This window comes from Astatotilapia calliptera, chromosome 17 (assembly GCF_964374335.1).
Source record: "Astatotilapia calliptera chromosome 17, fAstCal68.1, whole genome shotgun sequence".
Lineage (NCBI taxonomy): Eukaryota > Metazoa > Chordata > Actinopteri > Cichliformes > Cichlidae > Astatotilapia > Astatotilapia calliptera.
This window is the reverse complement of record NC_137438.1, coordinates 27,507,983-27,521,006: the sequence shown is the minus strand read 5'-3', so window position 1 is coordinate 27,521,006 and position 13,024 is coordinate 27,507,983. Positions and strand designations below refer to the sequence as shown.

Sequence of the window (13,024 nt, the reverse complement as noted above, 5' to 3'; positions counted from 1 at the left end):
TTTTCCTTTTGAGCAGCCCTGTTCTACTGAGCCCACTAGCAGTGAGGTGACTACCTACCATTAACAGTCATAGGAATAATAACAACCGATAACGGCAAATTAACGGGGTGATTACAATCCAAACAGGATTAAAGGTACAGAAGCCTGAAAATGACCAGATGAGAGACACAGTAACCACTTTTTAAAAATATTTTTCCGCCAATTGTGTTGACTCAGACGTCACATGTTCAAGAAGTGAATTGCAGTCCATCCACGCCATCATTCATGTTATAAACACAAACCCTTCCTGAATAATCTGAGTTGGAATTCAAGTCAACCCATCAAGAATGTTAAGTACAAAAACAGTAGGAAACCCCCAGCATAGAAGAAGAAACTTCACCTCGATAGTCTGTCCTTCTAGTCAAGTAAAAATGGAATTCAGGTTAGTTTGCCAACAGAGAGAGTCAGAACTTAAGCCAGGTCAGATTAAAAATGCCAACAGTAAGAGCCTTGAAAGGACTTTCAATCTTCACATTCAGTCGGCCTTTCTGTGAGAATTCAAGGCTCTTCTGTCCACAGTCATTAAAAGAATATACTTAACCTGGAGTCTCTCTTTAATTCTTGTTTAGCCAAATAAGTCTTTCAGATCATTGTTGACAGATGCACTATGTTTTATCCCACTTGGGTTCATGCTAGGGGCAGCAGCAGGTTGAGCAAAGTTCTGAGGGCTGAAAAAAGGGTTTGCTTGCATCCCAAACCCACCGGCCACCCCTCCCATACCAACTGGCACACCCTGCATCTGAGTCTGAGGGTTCTGGGGTGAATTAAACTGACCAAGCCAAGGGCTGCTGGTTCCAGATGGAGCTTTGGGACCGATCTGGTTAAGAGTGACTTTGGGCTTGTTGGATGTAAAAAGATTGTCCAATGCTGACATGTCAGGAGGTTTATTTGTTTGTCCAGTTGTTCCTTGATTCTGTGTGAGGGATCCAAAGTTTGGGGTGCTGGTGGTGGTGGCCATTCCACTGTAGAGGCTGGGACCTGTGGGTCGCATGCCCATCCCCATGCCTCCTGCCTGGAAGCCCATAGCTGGGTTAAAACCATTTGAGACCGAGGTTCCCATGGAGCCGACCATTGGACCAGAGGAGGGGAATGTAGACATGGTGGATCCTTGCACTGGGGCTGGTCGTGCTGTGTTTGCCATGGACATAGATGTCATGTTGCTGAGAAGGCTGCTGGTCAGATCCTTAGTCTGTAACATAACAAGTAGTATGATTAGTGTTTGAGCACGAGTGTGTGTTTGTGTACGCAGATATTGTCAGGATTTACCTGTGAGTTGGAGCCAGCGGTGGCTGCTTTGATCGTCTGTGGCGCTAACGGCTGCTGGTTCCTCAGTTTGGCTGCCTGTTCCTGCTCTTTAGCCAATCGCTGCTTCTCTTCTAGCGTGAGAGACACCTAGAGGTGTGCAAAGGAAGAAAGGAAATAAGCAAACCAGGCTGCATGCTAAATGAACAAAGAAGAAAGCGGGTGGAAATTAATCAAAAGAATTAACTGCATACTCTGCTAGGCTGTGAGACTGGTGCTGCAGATCCATTTTCCTTCCCATTAACCCCTGTGCCACCAAAGATGTCATCAATCTGAAAGCAAAAAGAAGAGATTTTAAGAGAGGCTAACATTTACAGTCACGTTGTCAGAGCCGATGACTGTCATGAAATCAAGCAATCACCTGGTTGCCAGAATTAGGTGGGCTCTTGCTCTCCTCTGCTTGGTTGAGTGGATTTGATATGTTCATGCTCCTGTTAAATGACATTTGTAAGTGCTTACTTAGTCATAACATTACCAACAGTACTGTCTGTTAATTGCTCTCTATTAAAGATTAGAGGTACTTTAAACATTCTAGGACATTTGTAGTTTAAAAAAAATAAAATAAAAAATAAAAATCACAATTAATATTCACAGTCATTTAATCAAAGATAATTAGGAGTTTTACTGTACGTGGTGAACTAAATTAAGAAAGACACCTCTGCTGCTCCTGCATGATGTGTAACTGCTCCAGCTTGGTCTTGTGCTCTGTCTCCATGCGGCTCAGCATGTCACGGATAACCATCATGAAAGAGTTAAACTGGAAGAAAGCATATCAATTACCCTATGTGTTATATTAATATTTATATAAAGTTTTCTGTTGTTTTTAGAAAGTTACAGTTAAATAACACAAATATCATATCAGTTTGACTGTGCAGTACTTGATTGAGATTGAGGTTGTTGTCTATACTGAGGGAGACGAGGTGGGGCAAACTCTTGGTAGCAAGATGCTCTTTGGGGATGCCCAGCTTCTTGTGGTTGAATGTGCACTTATAGATCCCTAAAGTAAAGAGGAATCACGTCAAATAAAGAATTCTTAAGAAAAACAAAATGTGAAATGATATGGTAATATGTGTAACTTCCTCTGAGGAGGGGAGACGCTACGGTTTGTTTACCTAAGATGCCCATGAGTACTGCTGGTTCTCTAGAGGGGATCTGTTGCAGGAAGGGCAGGATCTCATCAATGACAAACCACTTGTCTAGATATTCTAAAATCTTCCCCAGGCACACGAGAGAGTTCACTCGCACCTACACATCGAGACAAGACACACGGTGACACAGCAAATTACAGAATTAAACAGGAAACACATTAATGCATTTCAGTCAGTAGCTAACAACACTGAAAACAAGAATGTGGCATTTTTAGAAAAGAAAAGGCAAAGTAAAGACTTAAAAAAAAAAAAAAAAAAAATTATATCTATCTATATCTATATCTCTATATCTATATCTCTATATCTATATATATATATCTCTATATCTCTATCTATATATATCTCTATATCTATATATATATATCTCTATATCTATATATATATATATATATATATATATATATATCTCTATATCTCTATATCTATATATATATATATCTCTATATCTATATATATATATATCTCTATATCTATCTATATATCTCTATATCTATATATCTCTATATCTATATATCTCTATATCTATATATCTCTATATCTATATATCTCTATATCTATATATATATATATATCATTTTATTGAGGTAAACAGCTCGAGAGCAGAATGAGCGATGTAGACTCACAGCAAGTGAGGATGTCTGTAGGCAGGCTGATTTGATCCGAGGGATGAGAGAGTTCTTCATAGATGGGTAATCAATCAGGTTTGCAAAGGTTGGGATGATGTTGAGGGACAGCTCCTGCTCAGCGAGAGATAATGTTATTAAATGTGACATTTTGATAATGAGTTGAAATGCATTCTTACTGTGCTTGCAACACTAAAAGGAGAACTAAGAGTACAGGCAAAAATGAATGTCTCAAACTGACAAAGCACAATTCTAAAAATAAACACCAATGAAGTAAAAATTAGCAACTACTCTTATAAGCTGTGTCCCAATTCCTAGGCCGCATCCTTCGAAGGACCCAGCCTATGCGATCTACATGGGCCGAGTCCTTCGAAGACCGAGAACGCTGGAAGTGCGAGGCTGTGAAATGGGACGGTCTAGCCTTCAGATTTGCGTCACCAGCTGTCTCGGTAGAGTTCAATAAACTCAGCTGTCAGCTCCCTGCTTCCTAAAATATAACAGGACACTGGAGTAAATTCTCTACCATTTTCACACTTCTGTGAGGTCTTAGGAGGTTCACCAGTTTTCTGTTTGACATTTATTAGGCTGTGTGAAAACTATAACTTTAATCTCAGCCAAACTGATTTACTCAGGAACAAATAAAACACTGAAGAAAGCCAAACAATAACATTTTTAAATTAACACCTACATTCACCCCTGAAAATATGTTGAAAGTTTATTTTGTGACCCAGAAAGAGTAAAATTAAAGCACAGTAGCTGCCGCCATTGTTGGAAATAGGTTGGGCCACGAAGGATACACTAACCCATCCTTCAAATCCGGTGAAATGAAAGACGCATTTGTTGGGCGCATTGGGAGCAGCCTTCGAATTGGGACAGCCATTGTCACCAGGCTGTGACGTAATAAGCCTTCAAATGCGGCCTCCGAAGGATGCGGTCTAGGAATAGGGACACAGCTATAGTGTTTCTAATTTAGACAAAAGATATCTAAAGCAAAAAAAAGAACCAGACATACCAAGAATATCTTAGAATGTTTATAAAACTGCATCTATGTTTTTTCACAAATTATGTGCACAGTAGCTCCTTGAATCATAATCTATTTCACCATTCCTGTTTCCCCTCTGTACCTGAATCTGTACTGAAGGGGCTTCCAGAGCTCTGTAGACCATGGGCAGCACACTATTCTTTATATCATCTGGTGGCGTTTTAGTCAGCAGTAGGTCCATCTTTTGCAGGAATATCAGCAGAATCTGCACAACACAGAGACTCAGTTAAGAAAACAAGAGTGAGGAAATACTAGCCTATGTTCAACAGGTGAGTACAGTGGAAGACGGAAGTAAGAGACTCATTCCAGTGGTTTTAGTACAGCTTTTAGTATCACTAACAACATAACACATACACTAAGCTGATGCGACGAGAGAATATTCACAGCAGAAAAACCACTCACCATATTGCTAGCCTGAAGAGGCATGGGAAGAAAAATACAGAGAAGTCTTGATAATGCGACAGAACAAGACATAAAGCACCATGCGTTTTAGGCAGGCTAAATACAACTGTTCAATCACATATCAAATATTAATTACACACGTGTCTCAAAGTGGGAAAAAAATATATCATGCAAACAGAGTTTTTAAAACAGATATACTTCCATACCTGAGGATCCATCCTAAGGCGATGTGTATATTTCAAAAGTGACGTTTCTTAAAGCACCAGTTGTTGCAAATGTGCACAAGTTTAAATTAGTGTCTGTGTCAGGTTACATTTCTGTATACCTGAATAGGCTCTTGCTGCTTGAAAACAGGCGTGAGGTCAGGCAGGATGAGGCGAACATATTCGTCCTTGGTGCACTCTTCAGCAATCAGCAGCACGTTGGGAAGCACAAAGGGAACCATGTCCGGATTGACGAACTCAGAGGTCAAAGCTGGCAAGATGCGATATACAACCACTCTCTAAAGAGAAGACACAACAGAATAGGTAAAAGATGAAATGACATGACTAATAGGAGTCATAAGATCGAGTGTAACACAGTAATACTGCTAACTCAGGAGTAAACCAACGTGTTTATACAAATCCTGAAAATGAAGGTGAAATCTCCAGTATTCACACTGCAAACAAGTCTTTGGGGGGACTTGTTTGCAGCATTTACCTTTGGTAGCTTGGGTAGGACTTTGGGGAGTCCTTTGTAGAACTGGGACTTCTGTAGGTTGTCCCTCTGGAAGAGGGAATCAAAGTACTGCAGAGTGACTGCACCAACATCATCAAAAAATGGGATCTGAAAAACACACACAAAAAAATATTTTTCCTCAAAGGGAGGCCTATGAACGATGGAATGATATTCTTATGCAAGCAATGAATATGCAGACCTTAGTCATCTGGTCGGCATCAGGCCGGACATTAGGTGTGACACTGAGCAGCATTTTGACATGCTCCCGCACCTCCTCTGGGATCTTGCTCAGCACCGCTGGACTCATGCTGCTCAACTACAATTGAAAGACAAGAATAAACCCCATAACAGTAACATATACCCAAGTTATTTGTATTATAGCTGTAATGTATTCCATAGTTTATCAATACATTAAGTCCACATTAGTTTAGAGGATCTTTTCTTGGAGTTTAGACTGTTACTGTCATGGTTCTCTTGCGCCTGAACTATGAGTTGGTAAATGACTCAGATCTCAACAGATGACAGTAGCTGAGCATAAAAACTAAACAAACCAGGCAAGCTGGAGTTTACATCTATACTGCCCATACTAATATTTGTGATGAAGACTTTGAAGGAATAGCTGGAAACCAAATAAGTGTATTTGTTCCCTTTATTATGGTCCACTTTTATTCTCAAGGCAACATTGTTATCTTGGCACAGCCGCACATCATTTTTTGTTTACTTCAAACATCTGCTCTCTAATGACTGGTGACAATCAAATCCCGTTTCACAGGGAAATCAGCTCAAGTGGAGGGCATCAAGGAACAAAGGCAAAAATAAGAGGATGGAGAAAGATGGATGCACATGCACAAATGCACCAAAAAAAACAACAACAATGCCTACAACAAGCATTTTTGAAAATCAAAGCCAAAGACTGTGCAAAGGTTTTGGTTTTTTTGAGCAGCAGTCATTAAAAAAAAGAAACCAACAAAAAAAAACAAAAAAAAACAAACCCACAACATGTCTACAATACAGCTTCACTTACCTGGTCCAGCTGCCTGCTGAAACTCTTAAAAATGTCATGCTTGTTGACTTGGAAAACAGGCTTCCCCTCATTGAAGACAGCATGCATGACCACGCCCAGAGAATACATGTCAGAGGCAGCGTCACAGCTAACTGACAGTATGTACTCAGGAGCCAGGTACTCTGGGTTGGGTAGGCAGAGTGGAGGAAGGTTGGGCTGCCACTCTTTACATGTGTACTTGGGCTACAGGAAATTAAAGTAAGACGTCAAAAAGTTGCAAGATGTTATTCTGGTAGAGCTTCGTCACGGCAATAAGCCAAGCAGGCTGAAAACATACCTCAGCATCTGACGGGTTGTTAGAGGAGATGCTGAAGTCAAAACCCATGATCTTCCACGCACCACTCTTGTTGAGGATAATGTTCTCTGGACACAGATTGCCATGGACCATTTTCACCCCGCTGTGGAGAAAGGACAAACCCTCCGAGATCTGAAGAGAGAGAAAACTGAAGTTATTGGGAAATCTGAACAAGATAAATTAATTATTAATCATGGTTTGCCTCAAACAACCAAGATACACCAGTATTATCAGTTTAACTGGGTCAACATACATTTTAACACACTGTAAATGAGTTCTGGGTCATAAAGTTTAAACACAATTCTGCACTGCTGCAGTAAAAGTTGTGTAACAACCAACTGATGCTAAACACTGCAGGCATTTCTTTTAAGGTCTTTCAGCTTCAATCCCCTGCTTTATATAACAGATGAGAAATGCTCTGAGGAAAAAAAATAGAAGAATTAGGACCAATGTGGGTGACAGAGACAATAACGGAGGTGGAGGTGAATGTAAAATGTTCCCTGGTATTACAACCTGTCATAAAACATAATTCTAAAAGGTGACAGGCAAGGCTTGGCATCAAGCAGGTTCAACTGGCTTTGAGAAGAAAGAGCATAGAAAATGTTTTGGATCTCCAAGCATAGTACTAAGAAAAAAAATAGAAGAAAAAAAGAGAAGAGGAAGTGTGCACTAAATAAACACCAGTATTTCTTGCTCTGTAACCTGTAAAGAAAGACTGAGAAGCTGATTATTGCAACTACATTAATAACCAGTACTGTTGTGTAAATAAATGCTTAATTAAAAGCTTTAAAAGTCTAGTTTGCCATGTGCTTTGCTCAGTCTCAAATTAATATAGTGACTAGGGATGGATACCGGTGCCATTATGTCAGATATCTGGATCTGACAAAAGTACCGGTTTGGCACCGGTATCGAATGAAACCTAAACAATACCCATCCCTAATAGTGACAGTAAATTGATCCCTTTACTGTTTAAAAGTCGTAAGCTACCCTTCATTTCTTTATGTTTTAATGGGAAAATGGGAAGCAGATGTAGACATTTATTGATATATTGTTCTGATTTATTGTTCTGTACTCTGTTAAGATGACCTTCCACTGCTTCAATAAAGTTTAGGTCTAGCCTCTGGGGAAGCTAATCTATGACTGATAGTGTTTATTGTGGGTTTTTTCTATCCAGGTATGCTTTTTTTTTTCAAGTCATTGCCAACCAGATGCTTTCCAGAAGGTGTTACCTGGTGGATAAAAATCTGATGGTAATGCTCTGGGTTTATATTTCCATCAGTTCTGACAAGATCCCCAACACCACCGCCTGAAATGCAGCCCAAAACCATGACAGAGCCTCTACCGTGTTTTACATACATCTGTACATCTGTAAACACTCATTGTTATACCTCTCTCCTGACCTCCTCCATACATATTAACAATGACTTACAAACATTTAAAGTTTGAAATCTACACTACACCAGACCAGTTGCTAACAATTTTCAGTTGTGTAATTTGGCATTCTTCAGCCTTTTCTCCGTTTTTCTTCCTTAAGAATGATTTCTTGACAGCTTCACTTGGATGATCTGATATCGTCGTGTTGGTGTTGTTCCCAGATCATCATGAAAATGTTGTTCCAGGATCAACATCGCAAGTGACCAATCACATTGTTGTGACGTTATTCTTTTGCGCGCCAAGCCATTTGTGCATTTATGAAATTCCAATGTTGCAAGGACAATATCAATTCTGCTTACCGTTTCTTAAAGGGTTACGGTTAGGGTTAGGGTCAGGGTGCGTTGATTGGCGGACAGAGGCGGTTTCTCGCAGCTTAAGTAGTTTTTGGTTTTACGGCGGTTTTTCCTGAAGTCGCAAAAGAATAACGTCACAACAATGTGATTGGCCACTTGCAATGTTGATCCTGGAACAACATTTAGTATGATGATCTGGGAACAACACCAACACGACGATATCAGATCGTGCGCTTCACTTCCACTGACACCATTTCTGATGAGGCTTCAGTGAACAGCAGATGGGTCAAGTGAAGGGACACATGAGTCTCTCAGGTCCTGTGTCAGGTCTTTCGGTTTATTTATTTTTTTCTCATTTCTTAAGGATATAGCTTTCAGATACTGACAATCTACTGTACATAGTTTTTTGTTAGGAATGCTACTTCTTTTGTCCTCCACTTTCTCCTACTGGAGTGAACTGAAAATAAATGTAAAAGCAGCTCTGACCTTTTTTTTTTTTTTTTTTTTTTTTTTTTAAATTATTCATCAAGAAACACGCAGCCATACAAAAAGAAATCTATTCTGCCTACATGCTCACCTGTAGCAAGCCATACTTGGTCTCCACATCATAGAGCTTGTACTCCTTGATGTCGCTGGGCACAGGGCTGGGCAGGTTGTCCCATTGGCCAAGCACGTTGGACAGGCTGGCAAACACCGGCTCTGTACAGAATGCCAAGCAGTCTCTGAGGGCCAAATAAATAAATGTCATCAGTTCAATTCAAAGCAATAACAGACAGAGAATAAACAAAACAGAAAGAGTAAAAACAGACGGAAGAGAATTATGAATTTAGAGCTGTCATGGATGAAAAGAAAGAAAGCACAAGGCCTTAACCTTTACTTGCCATGATCCATTTTCATCTCAAATGTCAAGATATCCTCTGAGCAGTGACTCATTCAGTTTCATCCATGACATACATACGTGTGTGTGTGTGTGTGTGTGTTAATCACCGTGATTCTTCCAAGGGATGCTGAACAGTCAGGAGTCGAGGGTGACGCAGTCTGGTTAGCTGTTGCACTCCTCTTTTCAGTGAATCGATGATTTGGTCCTTCTCAAATTTCTGATACTTGTCAATCATTTTCTTGTCAAAAACAAAAACCGCTACTTCCTGGAGGGTAAAAGACATACAACAACATGGTGACAGTGCAGTTTTCAGTCTCAAATTAATTCCTTTTCCCCTTTCAGCAAAAGTCGGGTAAATCATTTATGAACTTGGATCAAATCTAAACTTGTGTCAAGAGGTGGTCTGGTCAGAGAGACACACACACACACACACACACCTACCTGTTTGGTGGACTTCTTGGTGCCATTATAGATCCTCCAGCTCAAGCCGGGACCTCCACTTGCAATGTGTCGCCCCACCTCAAACTCCCGTGTCACAGGGTTGCCCATAACAGCACTAGTGACATCGGCTGTCACCTTAGTGACAGTGCTTTTCAATTTGTTCAGCATGGACTCCATGTTCAGGCTCAACCTGGCAGCTGAAATAAAACATTGATGATGATCATTAAGGAATGATCAGAGGTTAAAGACATAAGCTAGAGTCAGTCAGATGAGGAAATTCTTTGCAGTTTTTGCAACCAGGCACTATGTTACATGCACAGTTACAGTATACTCCACTGTTATTCTTAATATAGCAATTCCCCAAATTGCAAGTTGGCCATGCAAACTGTAAATTCAGTTTGTATATCACGCATTAGACCTTATTCTGATGATAGAATTTTTCAATAAAGATGTGGAATATGGTGGTAATATTAGATTCAGTACATTCAGCATGTACTGTCTGTGCTGTACACAAACCAACAATAGTTTGGCAGACTATAGTACAGATGCATGCCCAAAAAAAAAGCCCACAACTCTGGTCAGTAGGAGAAAAAAAAACAACTTCTTTTCAATGATATAAAAGCCTTGTATATCAACAGGTCTTTGGATTTCTGCAGATACTGAAGAAGCACCTTTTAGAAAAAAAAGACAGTGGTTAAAGAAATTAAATAGGAAGGCTGTGTTTACACAAAACCCCCAATAATGAGATTGATTAAATCAGTTCCTTTTGCAAAAGATTATCAGTAAACTGCAGCCACATATCAATAATTTAATTAAAATATGAAGCTGTTTCAAATGCGTTTCCTTTTCCTGTTTCAGAATAGGCCTTTATGGTGACCCTACTAAGAAGCCTCTAAAAACGCGAGTGTGCATTCCCAAACCCGTTCCCTGGCTTTCACCCCATTCTCCTGTTTAGCAAAAACTTCTACTATATTAAGATGAAATCGGTGGAAGGCTTCACAAAAAGGTTATTTGCTCATTTTGTCAGCTTCATGGGACTTGAAACACAAATATTCTGTGTAGGTAGTTGGTGAAAGAGACATCTGTGTGCTTCTGGCAAAGCAAAAGCCTTCAACAAACCATTAGACATGCACTAATGCACCTGCTTGAAAATTTGCACATCAAAGTCCCCACCAGCATCCTCCCTGTGCTGGCTGAGGAGAATAAGCATAGTAACAATCCGCGCTGTCCCCAGAAATATAAAATGACTCAGAGCAAACTGAGCCACACCACATTAATGCTCTCTTTCAAAATAGTCTAGAGTAAGAGCAAGTTAGGCAACAGAAACCTAGACAAAAGAGCATGACCGATGATTGTGAAGCAAGTTTTTTTTGTTTGTTACGTTTATTTTTTTAAAATGCAAACACTTCCTTCAGTGTTCTTAATCTTTCTTGAGCAGCCTTCTAGACCTTTGATGTTTGAACCGAATAAGCTCCCAGCAAATCCATACATTGCCACGTAAGCTGCAGTTTTAATAATTAATTCTTTACAGAACCCTACATTTAAAGTGTTATGGATGGGTTTGAAATGTTCAAAATACAGTGATTCTTAATAAAACGTTTTATAAATGCTTTCAAACTTAAATTCAATTTTGACTTTGCTGTGGTTTGCTGGAGGAGCAGCATCGGAGCTGCTGACACCAACAAACTGAATAAAACAACTAGGAAAACCAGGGTCTGTGACTGACTGCAAACTGGATGTTTTTGAAGCTGTGGTGGAGAGATGGTCACTGAACAATTTTTTATCCATCCACCGATAATCCAGACCAGCCTGTTCACTTCTTGGACAGGCAGCTGCCAGACAATATTATAATTTCCTCATCATTTCAACTACTGTAACAGCAGAATTTTCCTATTAAGGGATAAATAAAGTATTTCTCATCTCATTATATGTAGCATCACATAGCATCACCTACTTTTGAAGCTGTTAGCGTTCTAGAATTTGTCCCTCAGTTTAAGAATCGAAACCCTAAAGCCCTGATGCTTCATTTGAAAATGTGGCAGTGCTCTGAAAAATGCTGCAAAACATCGAAAGCACTAAAGGCAATCAGATTTGAAGATTTCATAGAACAGACAGCATCATAGCCTATTTTACCACGCCACTGCTTCTGCCTGGAAAGAGTGGAAAGGCCAAAAAAAACAATGGCAAAAATATCAGTACGCATGAATAGAAACCCATGACCCTGTTTTTCTTTGCAACAAGCGTCCTGACTGTCTGCTGACGAGTAACTAAATTGAAACGCGTGATTTACTTGACTGTAATCTATATTAATACCAGTTGCTAACCTAATAAAGTCGTTAGCACCTTAGCAGCTGGTCCCCAGAGAGCCTGTTAGTATCATGGTGGAATTGTTTATGAAAACTGGACGTATCTAATAACAAGTAAGTAACGTCGGCAGGAATTAATAAGTTCTTCATATTCGACACGATCAAGCCACATGTTAGCATGGGTTTCAAAGTGTTATGGGTCACTCGGCGTGTCTGTCAGATCTGATTGTGAAATACCTTGATGTTAGCCAAGTTAACCATCTTGTTTAGCACACAGCCAATGCAAACGAGTACTGAAAGCACGGCTGGCAGTCAACAGATATCTTTCCAATTCTTCTATTAACCCTTTGCCTACCTATGTCGCAGACATCATCGTTGCAATATGTTGCCTTTTTCCCCACATGAACACAGCAGTCACCTGCCCAAGCTAACTAGCCAACAATGCGCAAGTAGACTGACGTTCCAGTCAAACAGCGATTATTTCTATATAAAACTTTCACTCCCAATGCCTCCAGCTACTTACCTTAATATTAAAAAAGGGTCTCCGCTTTACTTCCTATTGTAAGTGGGCTCTCAGCCGTACCGCTGTCAGTAATGGCTGTGAAACACAGCCCCCATGTCTTCCAGTAGCATACGAAATGAGTTAGCTTGGTACGCTAGTGAACGAAGAGCTCTACTTCCGGGTTTGTTAACGGAGTCAGGTGCGTCAACGTCATCAGGTACTCTTTTTCTTTTATGTTTTTTTTAAATAACCACTTCGAGGTCGGTTTTATTTTAACTAAGTTAAAACGTAACTTTTATACACGGTCATTATTTCACACTTTGTCAATTTATTCAAACAATATGTTTATAATAAATTATTAGAAAAATATAAATCTATGAATACAAATATGAATTTTAAGGATTATTATGTAGTTAGAGGATAATTTAGGCTTCAAACGTGGTTTAAAACGACAGGAACCAATTTGTATTATGTATTTGAGAATAATAAATAATAAACCATCGATGTGCGGTGCAACCCTGTTACCAATATTCTAAA

The 13,024-nt window shown here is 39.7% G+C and overlaps 1 protein-coding gene across 2 annotated transcripts; it reads right to left on the bottom strand.

Annotated features, from left to right (window-relative positions):
- Window positions 1–451: 451 nt before the first annotated feature.
- Window positions 452–12,650, bottom strand: scyl2 (SCY1 like pseudokinase 2). 2 transcript variants are annotated; one of them, XM_026147269.2, is made up of 19 exons: window positions 12,509–12,650; window positions 9,680–9,876; window positions 9,346–9,503; window positions 8,936–9,080; window positions 6,614–6,763; window positions 6,298–6,519; window positions 5,473–5,589; window positions 5,256–5,381; window positions 4,882–5,058; window positions 4,557–4,568; window positions 4,237–4,359; window positions 3,113–3,226; window positions 2,454–2,586; window positions 2,220–2,338; window positions 1,998–2,098; window positions 1,703–1,772; window positions 1,536–1,613; window positions 1,306–1,431; window positions 452–1,228 (listed from the first exon to the last, which is right to left on the bottom strand). In XM_026147269.2, the coding sequence occupies exons 2-19, from the start codon at window positions 9,854–9,856 to the stop codon at window positions 605–607; spliced, it is 2,772 nt and encodes a 923-aa protein (XP_026003054.1). In that variant the 5' UTR covers window positions 9,857–9,876; window positions 12,509–12,650; the 3' UTR covers window positions 452–604. The 2 variants fall into 2 exon arrangements, with proteins under 2 accessions (XP_026003054.1, XP_026003055.1); XM_026147270.2 differs by lacking the exon at window positions 4,557–4,568.
- Window positions 12,651–13,024: the final 374 nt, after the last annotated feature.

What these genes read in the sequence shown, in the direction of transcription:
- scyl2 (XM_026147269.2), bottom strand. Translation starts at nt 9,856, where the DNA reads ATGGAGTCCATGCTGAACAAATTGAAAAGCACTGTCACTAAGGTGACA. An exon ending in CCAAGTATGGCTTGCTACAG is followed by an intron (nt 6,764 to 8,935) that starts GTGAGCATGTAG and finishes CTCTCTCTTCAG; the next exon opens with ATCTCGGAGGGTTTGTCCTT. An exon ending in ATCATGCAGGAGCAGCAGAG is followed by an intron (nt 1,773 to 1,997) that starts GTGTCTTTCTTA and finishes GTCATTTAACAG; the next exon opens with GAGCATGAACATATCAAATC.